We start from the raw sequence: 18,608 nt of genomic DNA on the forward strand, positions 1-18,608 counted from the left end.
AGTTCAGGGATGACATTGAACAAATTAAAAGTTCAGGGATTACATTGAACATTAGCTTAAAATTCAGGGACTACATTGAACAAATTAAAAGTTCATGGACCAAATTGCACGTTGGGCCAAAGTTTAGGGATTGTTTATGTCATTATCCCTTCCAAAAACACCCAACATTAGGTTTAATTTTAATTCTACCCCAAATATTTTTTTTGTCTCAGAAACAATCCCAAACTTTAAGTCTAGTCTCAAATTTATCTCGAAATTTGTTTTTTCTAATCTATTCTCAAATCTACATGTGTAGTCCAGTCCCAATATGAGAGGCATTTCCACGTCGATAATAAATCCTCAGCAGCAAGGCGATTTTTGGACAGAGGACTATTGGGGCTGATTTGAGATTAAAATAAAAATTGGTGATTTTGCTCTCGAGTTTGATTTGGGACTAAACCTAAATTTAAGAGTTTTTTTAGACAAAGAAAAGTTTAGAGAAGATTTGGATCTAAAGTTTGAGATTTTTTTCTAAAACAAAAAATTCAGAGTAAAATTGAAACTGGACCTAAAAGCTGGGCTTTCTTAGAGAATTAAGCCATTTTACTTTTCTAGCGAAACTCTGCGGTCTCTCCGTTGGAAGCATAAATTCAATTCACTAAGTGCAGCATGAAGACCACCCGCCAAGTGCTCGGCTAAATTCCTGTCAGAAAAGCATGGGCAAGAGACGAGGAAGCGGAAGACCCACCAATCCGACAGCGTCGCGCGGCGGTTCGATCACGCTGAGACAAGAGACCACCGGTCTGAAGCAACCCGGCAATACCGGGGCTCCCGCTAACCCCAAGTCCATCTTGAAGCTCCAGCACCTGCGGAAGTTAGCGGAATGGACCGGCCGAGAAGCTCCGGTTCCCTCGCTGAGCGCCTTCTTCGGGCGCCGTTTGGCCTCTGTTGGGGAGTCCCTGGGGGCTCCGCCCGACCCTTCTCTTGTTTCTTGCCAAAGGTTGCTTCTTTGTTCTTAAATTCAAGTTTCTTTTCCTGTTATTTACGTTAGATTTGTGAAGTAAAGTTTTTGCTAATGAATGTTTGAGCTTTTTCGTCAATGAAATTTTTTGAGTGATGGAATTGATTGTGGCCCATCGGGTGTTGCTATGCTTTTGCTCCGTAGCTCCGTGCGAGTGATAAGTTCGTGCGGGATTGTGTTGGATGATTGGTTTTGATTGTGCTTTTGTACTTCAGTTAGGGAGGCTTATACCAGTAATTGGAAAACAGATGACTGTTGTTTTGATGTCTCCCTCCCCCTAGCTGGTGGTTTGATGCTGGGACAAATTCTGTAATGATTCTATCTAGTGCTCGTAATATGGTGTGCAGATCGAACGATGTGAGTTGCTTTTTCAGCTAGTTATTTGACTGTATTTGAGTTATCGGTTGGGGAGTTCCTGCATAGGTTGAAGCACGGAACCCAGATGCAAATGGCGGAATGCAAGTAGTAGAATAGACGGGTGCTTTTGGAAATATGAATGATTATCAGCAAGTGCTCCAAACCTAGGTTCCTGAGTCTAATGAATTTGAGATGATGAACAATAAATGGAAAGATGACACTCCATTTCTCAAGAACCTCACTTTCTTTTTGTCTTTTCCGTTTATGGACCTCCATTGTCTCTCAAGATCCTTCTCTTCCTTTCGTAGGACTTAAGCCCAGTGGGTATATTATTTAGCCGAATATTATTCAGCATGGCTGCTTTTACTTTTGTTACTCTTTTGACTAAGTTTTGGTGTACTGTGTCATAGCTCCTGCGTACTTCTTGGAGGCATAAATTCTATGATTATTATGTGTGTAGATCTTTGGATGTAGTAGAGTTACTTTTAACCAAGGCAGACAAGGATTATAGTCTTACCCTAGGCTTAGCATGCTATTCTTTGGTAGATTCACTTGAAAATTAATTCAACTGGAACCTCCTGTAAAAGCTGAATGGTGTCAAAGGCACTTTCTAAGATATTGGCAACTTCCGTTACATATGCACATGATGTTGAACAACAGAATGGATGTAGAAAAAAAAAATGATTTTTTTCTAAAGTTCCAAATAAATGTGTTCTACGTAGCTTCTGGCACTAATTTGTCCCCCTAACTTGTATGTTTGCACTTCCATGTCTTGAATGTCTGTGTTTTTAAAGATATGACTATGTCCAAACCGCATTGCGTAGGTTATTGTTTCTACACTCGGAAGGACTATAGTAGAATTATTAGTTATGAACAGTATTCATCATCACCACCACTTGCATTGAGCACATTTCCATGCAATTATGCGAAAGTCATAGGTCATACCAAAGGTGTTTATTATGAACCATCAAATTTGATTGCTGAGCGAAGGTATGCCCTTATTGTTCTCATTCAAAAAAATGTGATGAAGTGTGCCCATATTGCAAGCATCGCATTGCAGCCTGTCCTACTCCTTGCTGATTGAACTTTGTATCTTAATTCCGTTCTTGAAAAGAGAAACATCAAGATATCCTAATCTATGTAAAATCAAAGCAGGAAATCAGGTTTTTCTTATGTCACCAGTTAGTATTCTTGATCTCGGCAGGTTGAATATCTGAGCGGAGTGTCTAGATAAGTACTTGCTGCTGTAGTTTGTGTTTCTCAGTCTATCAGGCGTGCGTGATCCGCTCTCCGCCTTTCTTCTTGAGTTGATATCTTGTGGGCTTAAAGTACCTGACCTACTCAACAACTTTTTTGCTTGTTAGATGCGAAACTGTTTTACAACCTGGCTACAATTGCACCATTCGGATTGAGAAGAATAGAGCAAAAACATGGCGCCGGCACAGGAAACCCGTCACTTCAACTCAGAACAATGTTGCATACATGTGCCAATTTTGTTCACATAGGAATCTGAAACGAGGTACTGCCAAAGGCCACATGAAAGAGTTATATCCCATGAAAGCCAGATCAATTTCCCAACCAAAACCTGCAAAATTTGTGCCTCCGGTGTCTTACGGCCAAGCCATGGGAAGTGGACGTGGGGATGAGACCAAGGAAGCAAGCCAGATGAGTTCACCTGCAGTTAAGGTTGAGACGCTTGAGAAAGTCAGTCCTTCAACTCCATTGACGAAGACTTTGCTTGATGGGAAGAGGCAAAAGAGGAATAGATCAGGGGCCAAGAGGCCTACTCAACCTGAAAGTGCAGATGCAGAAGCAACTGCCGGTGCTTCCAGCAAAAGGAGGAGAAAATCTTGGACGAGCTTAAAGGAAATAGCCGAGAGCAGCGAACATAGTAGAAATATCGCTAGTTTAAAGATTCCCTTTTGTATATGAACAGGGGTTGTATTATGATTGCTTGATTATTTTTGGAAGATGATATTGTTGGAATTCTGATTTAAAAAAGAAAAGATCAAATTGAGACCAGGGAAATTTGCAGACTGCTAGATTCTTTCTGAGTAGGTGTGAATACTCAGCTTTCTTAAGAATCCTTGAATCTTGATTAGCTTGGAAGCAAATCTGTCCACGGTGGAGAACCATTGTATGCAAATCCTAGACTACTTGGGCCTTCAAAACTTTTTGCTGAATGCCACAAATAACTAACATCGGATTCTTCAAAGTTATAGCAATAGATGTGCTGAACTGGAGTGCTCAGAGACAGTCTCGGATGTTGGCTCAGAGAATTTAGTGGGAAAATTGGCACTACTACCGCTATGGTTGCAGAAGCCTGGGCCTCGCAAGATGGAAGGGAACTTAGTGTTTCTGACGATATTCAGAATCCCGAAATAGAGAGTGATGCTCGTCATGATCCAAAACCTGATAATGTGCTTCTACCCTACCGTTGGCGCTTTTTCCATAGGCAAGTGCAGCACTTCAGAATCAAACATGTTGACCGTGAATGGAATCAATGTGCAGACAGGTTGGCCAAGAGGGGAAGGATGCATAAGCAGGAAATATCTGGAGTATAACCATGCACATACTGATGTGTGTAGTTCATAAACAGCATGCCCAATAGGGCCAATACTACCGTTCTGTGTATATAGTTTCTAGTTATAAATGCATTTCCCAACATTAAAAGAAGGCGTAGATGAAATGGAGGGTGATCATGCTCTAGTGCAGTTTGGTCATAATATCAACCGTAATCTTTAGATGAAAACACAACACTTCAAGATGGTCTGTTTGAAACAGCACAACCAATATAATCTCATAGTAAGGTCAAAGGGCAAAGGCAATGCTCTGTTTAAACCAGCCAATCAAAAGAGATAAGGTCAATGAACGATTCTGCTGTACAGAAATTGCAACCATGGCCGCATATCCTACGATTCTCTTAATGCACATTTAGACTCCAAACTCCTCTGAAAATATGCTCCAATCGCTTGTCTCTCAATTATTTCCACCTAACAGAAACCATAAATAGCATTTGAGTACAAAATTTTCCTCATAAGGGAAAATGCTCTTGCTGCTGCAGTACACAGGTTGGCCTTCAGCATAACAATTGGAATTGCCAGTCCAGTGTCAGAAAAGGCTCCTAACCTACCAAATGAAACATAATTGATGAACCAAATATACAACCAGAACCATGTGGAGGATTGACTCCAGGGTTTCGTTTTGTATTGGGAACTTCAGAGTCTCGTATTCCTTTGCAAGCATCTGATGCCCAATTCTGGGCAAAGAACAGTATCTGGAAAGGGGTAATCAATTCACATTTCAACTCGTTCCAATTGTTGTCAAGAACCGTTCTTTTTAGTTTCAAGGACATATCCCTCATGAAGTGCTACACGTGCTTCATTCTCCCTACCAAGCACAAAAAGAGCCACGGCTTGTAAATAGGAGGCTATATGCCAGACTGGTGATATCACTTGAGCCTGCACTGCATCATTAAGCGCTTCTTCAGGCGAGTCTGTCATGAGGTAAGATAGACTGCGGCGTGCATACACTGTTGGGGACACCATTGTTCCAACTTCAATGAACTGCAAATAGAAAGACAGTCAGCTGAGGGTGAATATGTCAGTCTGAACACATTTTAACACCAGAAGCAGTAGTATCAACTAACGAGAATCTGCAATTCTCAGCTTTGATGTCATTGAGATAGTTTTTGGTAGTTAAATTAATTCCATTTCATTCCAGCGATTCTTTTTGCAATCCCAGAGTTTAATTATTAATTTTCCTAATTAACTTCAAACCTTAAATTTCCCACAGCAGCGATATCTGTTTTACTTTAAGTGGGGACTAACTCAAAGAAGACAGAAACAAAATAACTTGAGATATCTATGTTGCTTGCAGTTTGATATGAGCAAGCAAGAGTATTGTTGACGATACTAACCTGACTATAGCATTCAATCGCAGAGCTGAAATCTTTATGCCGGAACGCAACATCACCTTTCTTTTTCGAGTTCAGTGTTTCCTGCATTTGGTTTGTCCACATCTGGAAAGAGAGCTGCAAGCCAGAAGATCAACAATATGAACAACATTTAATATTGACAAAAATTCTTAGAATCAAATACTTAACATGCAAGAGAAAACGTGCATCTAACTATACACATTCACAAAGAGGAGCCAGACTTCAGTCCTAGTGCATCAGTGAAATTAATTTATTTAAGTGATGTAGAAAATTGGCGTCTTAGGATTCACGAAAGGACTCAAAATTGCTACATACTAGACATTAACAGAATCATTTCATACCAACAGTTAATGTGAACTTTATAAGAACCAAAGTCACCAATCCTCACTCATCCAGAACAGGAAAAATATTTTGAACCTAAACATTTACAAGGCAATGCCAAGCATTGATGTGAAATTATGATGATGACAGTATACCAAATAGATCAACTATCTACAATGAAATCTTAATTGAATGCTGATATTATGATAAGAATAAAGTATACAAAAGCATTCAAATACGAAGCTAAAGTCATGATAAAAACTAACTACCAAAACCCAAGTCAGTGTACATAATAAATGGGCCACAAATTAAATGGACCACAAACTAGGAAGAGATCATGTGCCAACGCCTCATATTTCCTAAATCTAAATCTTAAGCACAGCAATAGAAGCATACCTCAGTAGCTGCACCTTCATCGTCCTTATACCCCAGCTTTTCCAAAACCTCATGTATAGCAGTCAAATCCTTTCTTACACAAGCTTCAGCAAGTGGAGATAGAGGTAGAGATGCTGTGCTATGCTGGATACCCATCAGTACATGTGAGGGAACCTGCAAAGCAAATGATCAGCTCCTTCTGGCAGAAGTTAGACGGGAAGTTTCTATGAAAACAAAAAAAGCCTAGTGCCATCTTTTGGAACATGAAAATTTGGTTACTCAAAACCCAAAAGCGAAAAGTGCACAGCAATCCAAAATGCCTCTAGCATCCTCATCATTCATCAGCTACCGTCAGGCCTCTGGTATGAGCAACTGTCTCCCATGGATGCATTTTGATCACATTTTTTTGACCGAAAAACAGCAGAGGAAATAAGAAGTGCTTAGCCAAGGTATTATTGATGACATACCTCAGTCTCCTTTTGAAGAGGAAGCAAAGCAGCAACTAATGACTTCGGGTTTGGCCGCTCTCGGGGCTCAGCTTGCAAACATCTTGTAGCTACACGTACAAGCTCTGTCCCATCATCATTTATAAATTGACCCTCCAAACAAGAATCAGTGAGCATCTCAAGATTCCTGTCCCTTATTAGGTCAAGTGCCTAAACAAAAAGGAAAAACCTTAAATAAGAACCAGAAGTTCTCCACAAAACTTCCAAATTGTAGACCTCGAGGAGAAAAGTACTACCGTATAGAGGACAGATCCTTATGCTGCCCAAAAGCTGGTCTTACAAATTGTTATGAAATGGCAATAATCTTTATTAAATTTATTTTAGCTATTAGATATGGTTCAGATATTTCTAGTCTTCATGCTTGGAAGTTTGCCATGCTTCACAAAAAGTCACTTATATACTCAATGGGCTGTTCTATCCCACAGTCAAAAGTTCGAAGATCAATTTAAAAGTGACCATCATGAGCCAGGAAACTCATCACTACATTCATAAACGCCTCGGGACAACCATCCATGTATGTCATACCCTGAAGTTACTTAAAATTACAATACCCATACAGCAGTCAATGATCTAAAATAGCCATTTTTACAGAGTGTACAGGTCAGTGGAAACTCAAAATCACCCGTCAATTTGCTATGTCCTTACACTAACTTGAGAATGTTTTCCACTCTTTGCTGCTTAGTAAATCATGGACGGAACCTACATCAAAAAAAAATCTCCAGGACAATGGCTAAACTATGTCACTTGTTGGTAATTTTGCACGCACCTTTCCCCGTCCTAAGTCTACAGTTGTTCTTAATGTTTTCAACTTAAGGAAGTGTACTGTCAGCTTAAACTAGCAATGCGATAGAATTATAATATAAAGAAGTCAACTTACACGGCTTGGAGGAATATGTTTCCCACTAATGAGGTCCAGCAAAAGGGTGCCAAAGCTATATGTAACACTTTCTGGCGTTACTCGTCCTGCCAAAAAAAGTGGCGTGGGTATTATCTAGCACAAAACAAGCAAAAGCAAAATGTAGATAAATATCTAATGGCAACCATTAACACAGATAAACAGACAACACAGAATGTGAAATCCCATTTGAGGTAGCACAATTAATCATCAAAAGCCAATTGAGTACAGCTCTCAGAGACAATGATTGAAATTGTTATGGGCGGGCGCTAGAGCCCTGACAATTGTTAATAACAATCTCAGATGTGAAAATACCCAAAGACGAGACAAAAGCCCAAATGAATCAATAAAGCAAATCCAAGAAACCATGAGTCCCGGAACCAGTATAACAGGAATAATTCTGACTCCATCCATCAGACGAGCAGCATCCAAGCTCCAGGAAAGCAAAACACCATTTGCATACAGACTCATAAAACAGGAGAAAGAAATCCAATTCAGCTGAAATAGATGCGTTCAGTTTATTGTTAGTAGTTCTAAACTTGTATTAGGTAGACTCCAGTTCCAGCAGGCAATGCAAAAAGAAAAAGTTAATTAATTGAAAGATATAGGAAGCTGATAACAGCAAGTCTGTTCTCAAAGGCTAAACTCATATCCCCGACAAATACAAATTAAGTGGAAGAAGGAAATTGATTGACAGACAGTAAACAAAGAAGTACGTCAACTTCTGCAAAAATCATATTCATTATTATTTTACCTGTTCTCAGATACTCGGGAGGAGTGAAAGCCAAGTTAGTACTATAACTTTTTCCATCTCTACTGTTCTTCATAAGACCAAAGCATGAAAGTCTAGGGTTGCCCTCCTGGAGAACAATATGTAAGACCAAAAGCACTATTGACAACTTTTTGGTTTCTAGTTGTAGGAAGAGAAATAGGAACTTACTTCATCAAAAAGAACTCTATATGCATTCAGATCATGGTAAAGGGTGCGTCCTTTGCTAGTACAATATTCCAGAGCTTCCGCAAGATGCAAAGCCACTCTCAACCGCATCACCCATTTCATGGGTTGAGCTTCCCCTACATTGGCCATTTATTTCATTTGCAAAATCATATGGTGATCAATAGACAAATGAATGTAACTAGGAAGGATAATGAAAGTCGTAAAAAATTGAAGACAGTCTTTTAAGTAAATTCAACACAATTATGTTAGTTTCTCTAAAAAATAGCCATGAGAACTTTCAGAGAATGATATGGGTGGTTCTTAATACTGCACCTAGAATGCGACATCGAGGTATAGAGAACAACTGGTCACGAGTAGGAAAGTATTATAGCTTGTGAACTCACATGACAGTTAAAGCCCTTTCTATTCCAATTATAATCATGGGCCCAATAAGCATAAAATTTAGCCCTAGTACAAAAATCAACAAATTAAGTTATTCGTTCTCACGTGGAAGAAGGTATTATCTAGAATATCCATAGAAAATGAGGCATTTTTTGATATAAACGAAATATCTAATACCAAGACAACCATAAGATCATTCGAGTTCAGTAAAATTACAATGGAATAGGTGCTTTGCCAATGTCTCGTTGGGCATATATTCTGCAACAAGCAATCTCTCATCACCTTCACAGCAACAACCAAGTAAATTTGCCAACCTCTGATTACGGAGCTGACCGACAGCTTTTGCTTCTTCCTGGAAATGTGCAAAGAGGTGGAGAAAATTTACAAGTCACATAAACAATCACAGTGTCAGGATATTCTAAAGCACCATATTAATATGAGGAATTGATTCAAGTGACACACTATTTTAAGATAGGACTAGCCTGATAGAACAACAAGAAGCACAGCTTCATCAAACCAAACTGATCAGAAGAGTCAGTGAACGCATTTACCATTGAGCAAGACAACTTTCATCCAAATAAATTCAAATCAAGACAATCACAGTGTTCTACCACCACTAAACGCTGTCGAAGCTCCAAACCAGCAGACTTTGAAACAACACAGCGGAATGTCCATAGAAGAAGTCAAAAAGAGGAAATTTAGGTTGCCCTTTGGGAAAAGATGCCAAAACAAGTATGGCAGGATTGTTCATTGACAATGGCTGTAAGAGTGTATGCTCACCATAAACTGTCGTGCATCTGGCCAAGCTGACCTGTTAAAGCGCTTCACAGCAATTCGCATTTGATTGTCCAACTTGCCTTTGTAGACAACATTGGGTGCCTTCTCGCCATGTTCAGAAACAATGTTCTCCACAGCGAATCCAGATGTGGCCATCTTAATTTGATCGTACGTGTACTCCCGAAACGCGGGCAGGCCACAGACTTGGGTATCGTTCTCATTATCTGCAACAGCATAGACTCTACGTCAGAATCAGTCACTTACACAGAAACAGAACTACACGACTAAAAAGTTAAACAAACGAACGATTTTTCTAGGCGGCACCATTGCACCCATCACTCCAGATACGTAGCCGACAACTCATTTTGTGCAAAAATCAAAAAGAGGCCAGAAGAAACTACCGGCGACGTCAGCCTCCGGCATCTGCCCGTTCTGCACCGAATCATAGCAACAAAACAGGAACTTGGAGCATTCGCACCCCATCGCAAGCTCGCAACCAAAAGAACGTCAACAGTGAACACGAACAAGTATCGAATCTCCGAAGAAGCTCAAAACTTCCCGAGTCGTCCCTCCCCCCGGCGGCTCAATGAACGAGAACCTCAGACGACAGCAGCATCGCTCTCGTCCTCCTCCCCGCCAGCAAGAGCTCCAGCTTCAACCGCCGCCTCCGAAGCTGAACCAGTCCACAGCAATGCCACGCGCATCTAACAAAAACAAACACGCAGAGACGCAGCAAAAGAGATTAGATTCGGAATGCCCAATCTCCCGTCCCCGCGCGGGGCACGGCTGGCTGGGCTCTCGATCGAACAATCTACGGCCGCCGCCGCCGCCAACACGGTTACAGCTACAGAAGGAAAAGAACTTCAGATTCGCGCAGCCGGAGGCTCCCATTTCTCGCGCGGTGCGAACTCCCCCCCCCCCCCCCCCGGGGCCCCACGATCGAAGCAGCACCGATACATAGTACATACCTTCCCGGTCAACTCAGCTCCGGAGTCAACAGAAGGTCCGTCGTCGCCGTCGTGGGTGGCGATTCAAAAAGCAGGAGATCGCGCCAGGAAGAAGACGCAGCAGCGGCAGCAGCAGCAGCAGCAGTATATACAGAGAGAGAGAGAGAGAGTGGTGGTTTGGGGGAGGAAGGAGGAGGGCGTGGGGGGATTGGGGGGTGGGAGTGATTGATTGGATTTGGGAATTGATTCCTCGTTTCTCGATTTGGTCAAAAAAGAGCAATTTGGAATGGAAAGTTAGTCCACTTTCTTTTCTTTTCTTTCTTTCCTTTTCTTTCTTTTTTTTCTTTTTTTTTGGGCTCTTGTCATTCTTCCTCTCCTTTATCATTTCTGCCCTGGTGTTTCTGGTGTCCTTAACTTGTGTTGACTGTTGAGTGAGTGTTTCTTTCCCCTCGCCTCCTTTCTCGCTCAGAAAACGAGGGTGAAAAGGCTCTCTCCCAATCTGACCCGATGCAAAAACTTTTTTTAGTCCCTCGCACGAGTGCCTCTCCCGAAACGCTTTGTCCTGATGCGCTCGAATATGTGAAGAGATTCGAATTTTTCGTAGTGTGATTACGCGGGTCGATATGATTTTACTGAAAATTGCAGCGTTTTCCTTTGTTTTGATCGTTTAAAAAGTGCCGTCATTTAACGAAATTCTTAATGGGGATGAAATTCATTGTTGTCGATTCTGGAGTAGGAATTTGACCCGTCGCCCTCCCTTAGTTCGGTTCAAACTTTTTACATGGTCGAAATATCTTCAGGTACCGACCAAAAAAGAAGGGGTATCTTCATATAATAAGGCTACTTATTTCTGTCTGATCTTAATAATACTACTTGATAATCATCTTTTCTTGTTCTTTTTTTTTAGTTATGATCAAATATCCAGCATGACAGTAACAGTAGCATCTAGTAAACTTTTTTTTAAAGTTAAGATTAAGATAGATGTAAAGTGTGACAAATAAGGTTAGGAAACGATATTAAAATTTGAAAAGTGTCACTATACCATCTTGAGACTTTGGGTCTATTCCAAAATTTAGATATGCACTTGTGGCGAATTCGAGAAATTTCCACTTTAGAGAGCATTGTAAGATTTTGTGTATACTCTAGGGATATTCCGAGACAAGATCTAATTTAGGGATATTTTGACATTTCGCGTTCACTTGGGGGGCATTTTGAAATTTAAACTTGAACTCCAAAATAATCATCAGCAAGAGAATATTTCATAATATTAGTAAGACCAATAAAAGTCAAACTGGCATCAATAATTATTCACGAGGCATAACTGTCGATTGGAACTTTTCCAAACACTGCCATTTGGCTCCATGTTGCAATCATAGTCATGCAATTATCCACATCCATGCCCTTCTTTAAGTTGCTCCCAAACATAGCACAAGTGGATCTTCTTGGATAAGATACAAATATAGCTTATGTCCTGTCATTTCCCAAACAAAAAGACAACAAAGACTCCATTTTTTTGGGCCAATATGCCATAGTGTATATAGCTCAGGACAGAGAAACCATCAGACACTCAGGTTGTCTGCAGCATTGTTTTTTTCTTCACATTTTTCAGGTGAACATAACACGTGAAAGATGTCTGTGAGTACAGAAAATGTCATACAAGTGGTACATCAACAATGAAAAACAATCTGCACAAGCTACAAGAGGGGATTTCCCCAGGCTTATATCTCGTCAACCGCAACTAGAGATGCGTCGCTCACTGGTTGACAGGAAAAAGAGACTGCTCTCTATTGCCCAGACTCATTCGTCAAGTTCTCTTTTAGCGCCACAGATCCTTTAGCCTGGAATCAAGAAAATCGACACCGCTTCGAGTTCAAAGCACAAGTAGTTGTCGTCATGTGATTAAACCAATATTAGGATATGCAGCAATTGGGTACCTGATCTATGGACCCTTGGGCATGGGCCAAGAAAGAGATTCCAATTTGACCGTAATTTGCGCCTCAAAGTTGGCAGCTTCAATTTCTCTATTCCTAGAGGATTTGATTCCTTTGGTTCTGAGGCATTTATGACTGCTAATTGCATAATTGCATCTCTCTCAAGTGCTAAAACTGAAATTATGACTGCTTCCTGTATAGAGGAGAAGTACTAGCAAATGAGCCGTCGCTAAGAGTTTGGTGATTGCACCTTTTCAACATGGCCTTAGAATTTGAGCTTATTCACTATCTTATAGGCATTCATACTATTAAAACATGGATGGAGATAATAAAGTAGTTCAGTTGACACTCCATACTAATCTTTTGCTAGTCAGACAAACAACAGGGCACGTGAAGGGTAAGAGATTTAAAACTCAAAGACCATTGAATCTATGCCAAAACTTAAGAAAAGGCAGCTTACCCAGTTGACAAACGGCAACTTCAAATGGGACTCCATTCTCTTCTTAGCTGTCTCAATCCAACCTAATTCGATGATCTAACCCTTCAAATCAGCGAGGTCATTGCCACCCAGAGATGGAGCATTTACCACATCTGATGTTTTACTAATGGAATCTCTCTCCCCATTCTCAAGGAGGAAACCATTAGATGCAGCCTCTTCGACGTGGAGTAATCTAGGTGTTGAGCTACAAGTAGATGGCCCATCAACATCCATCTTACAACAATTTTCCTTACTAGTTTCATTACAAAATCCATTTGGCTTGACTGCCATATCAGTTAGATGACCGCCCAAGTTTTCCGCGATGCGACCGGGAGTCTCTGACATATCCACACAATTATGCCCATCAGAAGAAGATAATGAGTTCTCATTTAAGCAATTTCTTTCCTCAACCAAATCACCGCCTTGATTTTCAGAAACAACTCTGATGCTTTGTGGCTTGTCAGTGATATTGCTACTTCCTTCATCAATTAGTGAACTCAACTGCTTCTGTATAAAGACTGCCAAAGAAATAGCATGATCCCGTACTAATGAATCATGAGGAGGGCAATGTAACATGTCAAGCAATGCCCGCTTGTACTGAAATAGACTGATAGATGGCAAAGCAGAACCTTGTTCACGACAGACCGTTATTACTTTGAAGACATGTTCACACAGGTAACCCACGTCTGCCCACTTACAATCGCATAAACTTAACACTGAACCTGGATTCCAGACAATGTGAACTTTGTCTCGATGAGTCTGGCTAGTAACTTTTGCACATTTCCCTTCTAGCGTAACATCAGAATTGGGAATTTTTAATGCATTGCGCCAAGATGTTAAGCCACTGGCCCATTCATCTTTACGGTACCGTGAAAAATCCTCCTTTTCTGAGTACTCATCAAGCCAGAAGAAAGCATGCACTGTCGTACCCAACTTGTCAACCAACCAATCAGCCCGTTGATAAGCGCTGGTGTTATCCTCATTCAGTAATCTGAGTCTTAATTGGTTGTGGTAAAACTCCATTGCTGCACAAGTCTCCTGACTCGCGAGTGGAAGATTTTTCAGCGCTGCTGTCCATGACCCTACATACAAAGAAGAAAATATCTGATCATTTTCTCTTGAGAAAACAAAGGAGAGACTCTGAAACATAAAACAGTTCAAAAAGAAAAAGAAAAAAATCTCTGAGCGATCAAATACAAAATGCATCAAGGAACCAATACAATTTCCATCATCTATTGTCCCTATAGAAAGTATATAGAAAGCCTTACTCGACTACTTCCAATTGTGAGAAATCAATTGGAAGATGAGAGCCAACAAAGAAACTTACGTGGGTACCAAATACACATAGTTACAGAGACCAACCTATACGGGGGTACCAGACTGCCTTAAAATAATCCATGAAGTGGTGCGCCTCAACAAAATCATCCATGAAACCTTCAAACAAATTCATGTTTCCATTTCCTCTGCAGATATTGTCTACTGCCTGTCCAAGTTGTCTTGCCATCTCCACGCGCATTGCAGTCTCCTGACATCTCTTGACTAAGTTCTTGTGCCATGCATGACGTAACCGCCAGAAGCAAAGTAGAACAGAGCACTGAAACACATCCCTGTATGCAAAAGAAAAAAGAAGATATGTAGAACTTCAATTCATGCAAATATGCTTCATAAGAAGGATTGCGGAACTCAGCACCCACACATCAGTCTATAGTGGCAAGAACTATTGCAACATATCAAAAGATGCAGTCATCCATCCAAGTCTCCAAGGGCAGATTATCTAAAGGTGCAAATGCCACTCAAGTGCAGCAGCTAGCCTGATATTATGCACTGTAAAATCAAATTGGCATGCTGAAATCGTGCTTCATCGCAGCCAATCAATACAGAGGATAGTCCAATAAATAAGCATGCTCAAACCAATATCAGCAGCAAATGAACAATTAACTGCACTGACAGATCAAATATATGTGTTAAAGTATGGTTCATGGGCAGACAGTAGATATTCCAACAAATAGCCATGTTAGATCCAATATTAGCCAAAAATGAACATATATCTTAATTACAGTCATAAGCACCAGAATAATCAAGGAATCCACCTACGGATCAAATCCAATTCCTTATGTCTCCTTGTTATCACTACAATGAATAATGGCAACAAGAACTCAAGCCCTGCAACTTGAAATACAATTCCCAAGGAACAAAGGGCGGTAACTATGGTTTATAATCTAAAGTAGACACCAGTCTCAAATGACTCATCTTCGACATTCCCAACCATCGTACATTTCCAAGTTTTGAAATCGCAAGATATCAATGAAAATCCTAGAAGAAAAGAATGTCTACGAGGAATATCCGAAAGTTCAAAACAGTTGATTAGTTTCATTTAGCAACCATCCAAGTTTTGAGTCCTCTCTGCGCTTAGCCTGAAATTAGTGGATCCCAAAACCTTGACACAGAAACACAGCTAAAGAGAATTATTCAACTAAGAATGATCCAGACTTACATGACTAGATCAAAATCTGATTCGGTTGGATGAATGAGAGCACTCTACCTGATAGCGAGGACATCAGCTAGAGGATCATCAACAATAAACCCTGCCAACTTCCACGAAGGATCTTTAGTACAAACTCTATTATACAGCGCCCTCATCCATCTATGAGTATCCATGCTTCCATATGCTGGTGCTATTATCCATGCCACAGGAATGGCCTTGTTGTCAGAATCGAAGACGAGAAGACTGTGAATAGGATACTATTGGACATCATAACAGAGAAAAGTCAGCTAACTTAGCAGGCAAGTTCATACTTAATGATTGCTATCACAAAGATAGATATGTTACTCAAGGTAGACTTAGACCTTCAATTTGTTGGTTCCAAATCTTGAATCAGAAGCCACAAGGCTGCGATTGCCAAACCGAATCATTTGCTGTAACTGCCACTCCGTTTGAATGCCCAAAGTGAATGGTTCAGAATCAGAGAACTCCTCATAAAAAAAAACGTGGCTCTGGTGACTTTCCACCCACATGTCAATGCTGATTATATCATCTGCATCCAGCTCATACGTAGAGCGTCTAATGCTTCTCTCCTGTCTACGAACATATCTGTGGGTCAAAAGGTCATCACGGTTAGTAGGGCCCCCTTGTCTCTCCACAGATTCATTGTGTCTCTGCATTATTGTCTCCACTGATACGCCCACATATAATAGAGACAAGACTCGAAGGCGAAGGTCCTCTGAGATATAAGGGGCAAACATGGCACGAGTACCAGCTGCCTTCTTGTCCTGGGGGCCGTGGCAGGGAAGACCTTTCTTATCTACATGTTTATCCTGATTATAAATGATAAGTGCCACCGATGGTTCAGCAATTAAGCGTTTCACAATAAAGTGACAGGTGCAGCCCCTCTTTGTATTAGGTCGACCAGCATTATTTTTCTTGGGGACATAATTAGTCCTACTAGGCCGCACGATCCCACCCTTCCTGTGGTCATCAGGACCAAAGGAACACCAATACCTACAACAAAATCAATCAGCGAACCTGCAGCATTGCCTCATCTACGGCAGGAAGCAACACCAGCAATTATGTGACTTCCAACAAGACACTGTTAGTGATGAAAATTGGAGAAAGGTAACAACTTACAGTATGTATTCAAGAATGCCATCGACCTTAGGTTTATAAGCCATCTCGAGAGGTCTTTTCCTCCGAGCTTCGACATGAAACCTCGTCGGACAGTCTTTGTTCGAAGACTCGCCCCTCACGAAATCATCAACTCTAGCATACGGGATCAAAGCCACTCTATCTATATTGTCGCGCCAACCTTCCACCTTGGACCACACCAAATCCGCAGCCGAGAACTCCAACGACGGAGGATTCTGCACGGGGAGGGATAAAATCTCATCCCATCGAGCCATCTGCACCACACAAAAGCAGCACAGAGAATGACAATGACTGATCCATGTCTACCGCAAACAAGCGACGGCACAGCAGAACTAGAGACGGAACCGATCCAGATCGAGAGTCTCCAAATACTGATCACCCATCCAACTTATGGAAAAGTAAAACAACAATTTCGCGGCGCCGCTACACCGATACGACAGATTCATCGATGCGCCTCACCTGAGTAGACGAACCCTTTAAACGAATCCACGCATTCAGACTAAAATTTCAAGCTCTAGCGAGCAACGACCTAACAAATAACCATCCAATTTGGAATAAAGAAACTGCGCGCGCAGCCATTTCGCAACGCCCTATCTACCACGGCGACTGATCATGTTGCCGGACACAAGCCAAGCCAACTTCTTTTCGACAAAAAGACTACCCGACACACCCCGAGCAGAGAAGCGACCCCTTTCACGCGAACAAAACGGAATTCCATGAACAGAGACGGTATCAGAACCGGACACCGCGAGGAAACAATCCGAAGAATTAAACAGGAAAAGACCAGCAGCTTCACGCAGTTCGAAGGCGCGGCGAGAGAAACTAGAAGCTAGGGACGATGGGCGTCACCCAGTCGCCATGTGCAGACGCCACAGAGCACGGTAACAGAAGAAGAAGAAGAAGAAGAGGAGGAGGAGGAGGAGCTTACAGGAACGGAGAAGGAAGCCGCAGTTCACCGCTGCAAGCGCGAGGTTTGGAGGGCGAGTCTCTCTGCTTTCTGCGACAGACGCGGTTGCTTCCTCCGGGACAGAGAGAGAGAGACAAAGGGGGGAGCGAAATGAGGTCGTTTTATGCCCTGAAATTTGGATGGGCTGTGCTATTGGGCTTGGTCTTGGGCTCCGGCTTTGCTTGTGAGATATTGGGCTTGTACGGAAAACGAAAGCCCACGAACTGGGGATGAGAACTTTGTGGTGCGTGCTGGGCATGATGAACATTTTGATTTCTAATTGAGCTAGCGAATCCCGGCCGAATGTTTTATTTTTTGGTCCGACAGATGCAAATGTGTTTTTTTCTCTTTTCTTCTTTTGGGGATAGCCAGAAAGTTGCCAAGAACAGTTGCCAAAAAAGGGAAAATAAATATATGAAAATTAAAAAGGCAAACGAGGATGTATGAAAAAGGGAAGAGGAGATTGTCTGAGCCCGGGTTCGAACCGGGGACCTCTAGTGTGTGAGACTAGCGTGATAACCGACTACACCACCCAGACCTCGTTGCTCAATTCCGCAGATAATTTTAAGTAATCTTAGAAAAGTACGATTTGTAACTACTACAAAAGGGAGAGCACCTAGTGATTAGTAATTTGTCGGTGCGATTTGTAAATTCTAATGGAGATAAGTAACAAGCTTTGTATAATCAGTACCTTATTTGTGCAACTAGTAATATTCCCGCGTGGCTAATAACTCATACACGGTGAAATAATCATTATTAGTATTCGTGTATTGGTAACTTCTATATGAGTTTGGATGACCTCTATTATTGACTTTTTACCTTTTGAACTCCTTAGGATTGTGACAATTTGACTTGTATTTCAAAACATAGACACATCGACACATGATTTTATATATAATTTTCCGTACCTTCAATAGTTTCAAGAAGTATTTCTTTCGCTTTGATAGGTATTTTCTTCCCCTCCGAAAAAAGAAAGAGGACCTAAGTTAAAACCCATGTAAACTTGGCCACGAATTCAAATCCTATATATTGCCCCGGCATGCTAGAATTGCACTACTTTTGACTTCGATAGTAAGTAACTGAAACAAATGGTGGGATGTCAGATTACCAAACAAGAAATAACCAAGTTCCGCACAGATCAATCGTTACCCTTTTT

At 41.3% G+C, this 18,608-nt stretch overlaps 3 protein-coding genes and 1 non-coding gene across 7 annotated transcripts; 1 reads left to right on the top strand and 3 right to left on the bottom strand.

The window, feature by feature from the left end:
* The first annotated feature begins 579 nt into the window (after positions 1-579).
* LOC115675486 (uncharacterized) lies at positions 580-3,343 on the top strand. The gene is made up of 2 exons (XM_030598173.2): positions 580-979; positions 2,722-3,343. The coding sequence occupies exons 1-2, from the start codon at positions 696-698 to the stop codon at positions 3,287-3,289; spliced, it is 852 nt and encodes a 283-aa protein (XP_030454033.1). The 5' UTR covers positions 580-695; the 3' UTR covers positions 3,290-3,343.
* Positions 3,344-4,152: 809 nt separating this feature from the next.
* LOC115675483 (serine/threonine-protein kinase BSK7) lies at positions 4,153-10,678 on the bottom strand. The gene is made up of 11 exons (XM_030598171.2): positions 10,476-10,678; positions 9,909-10,211; positions 9,511-9,731; positions 8,947-9,082; positions 8,332-8,465; positions 8,146-8,251; positions 7,374-7,459; positions 6,458-6,646; positions 6,012-6,164; positions 5,277-5,390; positions 4,153-4,923 (listed from the first exon to the last, which is right to left on the bottom strand). The coding sequence occupies exons 2-11, from the start codon at positions 9,988-9,990 to the stop codon at positions 4,681-4,683; spliced, it is 1,464 nt and encodes a 487-aa protein (XP_030454031.1). The 5' UTR covers positions 9,991-10,211; positions 10,476-10,678; the 3' UTR covers positions 4,153-4,680.
* Positions 10,679-12,006: 1,328 nt separating this feature from the next.
* On the bottom strand, positions 12,007-17,552 carry LOC115675481 (uncharacterized). 4 transcript variants are annotated; one of them, XR_008818070.1, is made up of 8 exons: positions 17,435-17,552; positions 16,489-16,760; positions 15,711-16,362; positions 15,406-15,605; positions 14,226-14,470; positions 12,846-13,945; positions 12,389-12,578; positions 12,007-12,292 (listed from the first exon to the last, which is right to left on the bottom strand). XR_008818070.1 is itself a non-coding variant. In XM_056318391.1 (6 exons), the coding sequence occupies exons 2-6, from the start codon at positions 16,758-16,760 to the stop codon at positions 12,921-12,923; spliced, it is 2,394 nt and encodes a 797-aa protein (XP_056174366.1). In that variant the 5' UTR covers positions 17,435-17,552; the 3' UTR covers positions 12,007-12,920. The 4 variants fall into 4 exon arrangements, 1 of the variants encoding a protein (XP_056174366.1); XR_008818071.1 differs by having other exon boundaries at positions 12,007-12,578; positions 15,711-15,954; XR_008818069.1 differs by having other exon boundaries at positions 12,007-12,578.
* A 364-nt stretch (positions 17,553-17,916) lies between these two features.
* TRNAV-CAC (transfer RNA valine (anticodon CAC)) lies at positions 17,917-17,990 on the bottom strand. The gene has a single exon. It is a non-coding gene; the product is annotated as a tRNA-Val (tRNA).
* Positions 17,991-18,608: the final 618 nt, after the last annotated feature.

The sequence above is a fragment of the Syzygium oleosum genome, unplaced genomic scaffold (genome assembly GCF_021117445.2).
Source record: "Syzygium oleosum isolate NSW1041296 unplaced genomic scaffold, Sole_v2.1 Sole_v2.15, whole genome shotgun sequence".
In the NCBI taxonomy this organism is placed as follows: Eukaryota; Viridiplantae; Streptophyta; class Magnoliopsida; order Myrtales; family Myrtaceae; genus Syzygium; species Syzygium oleosum.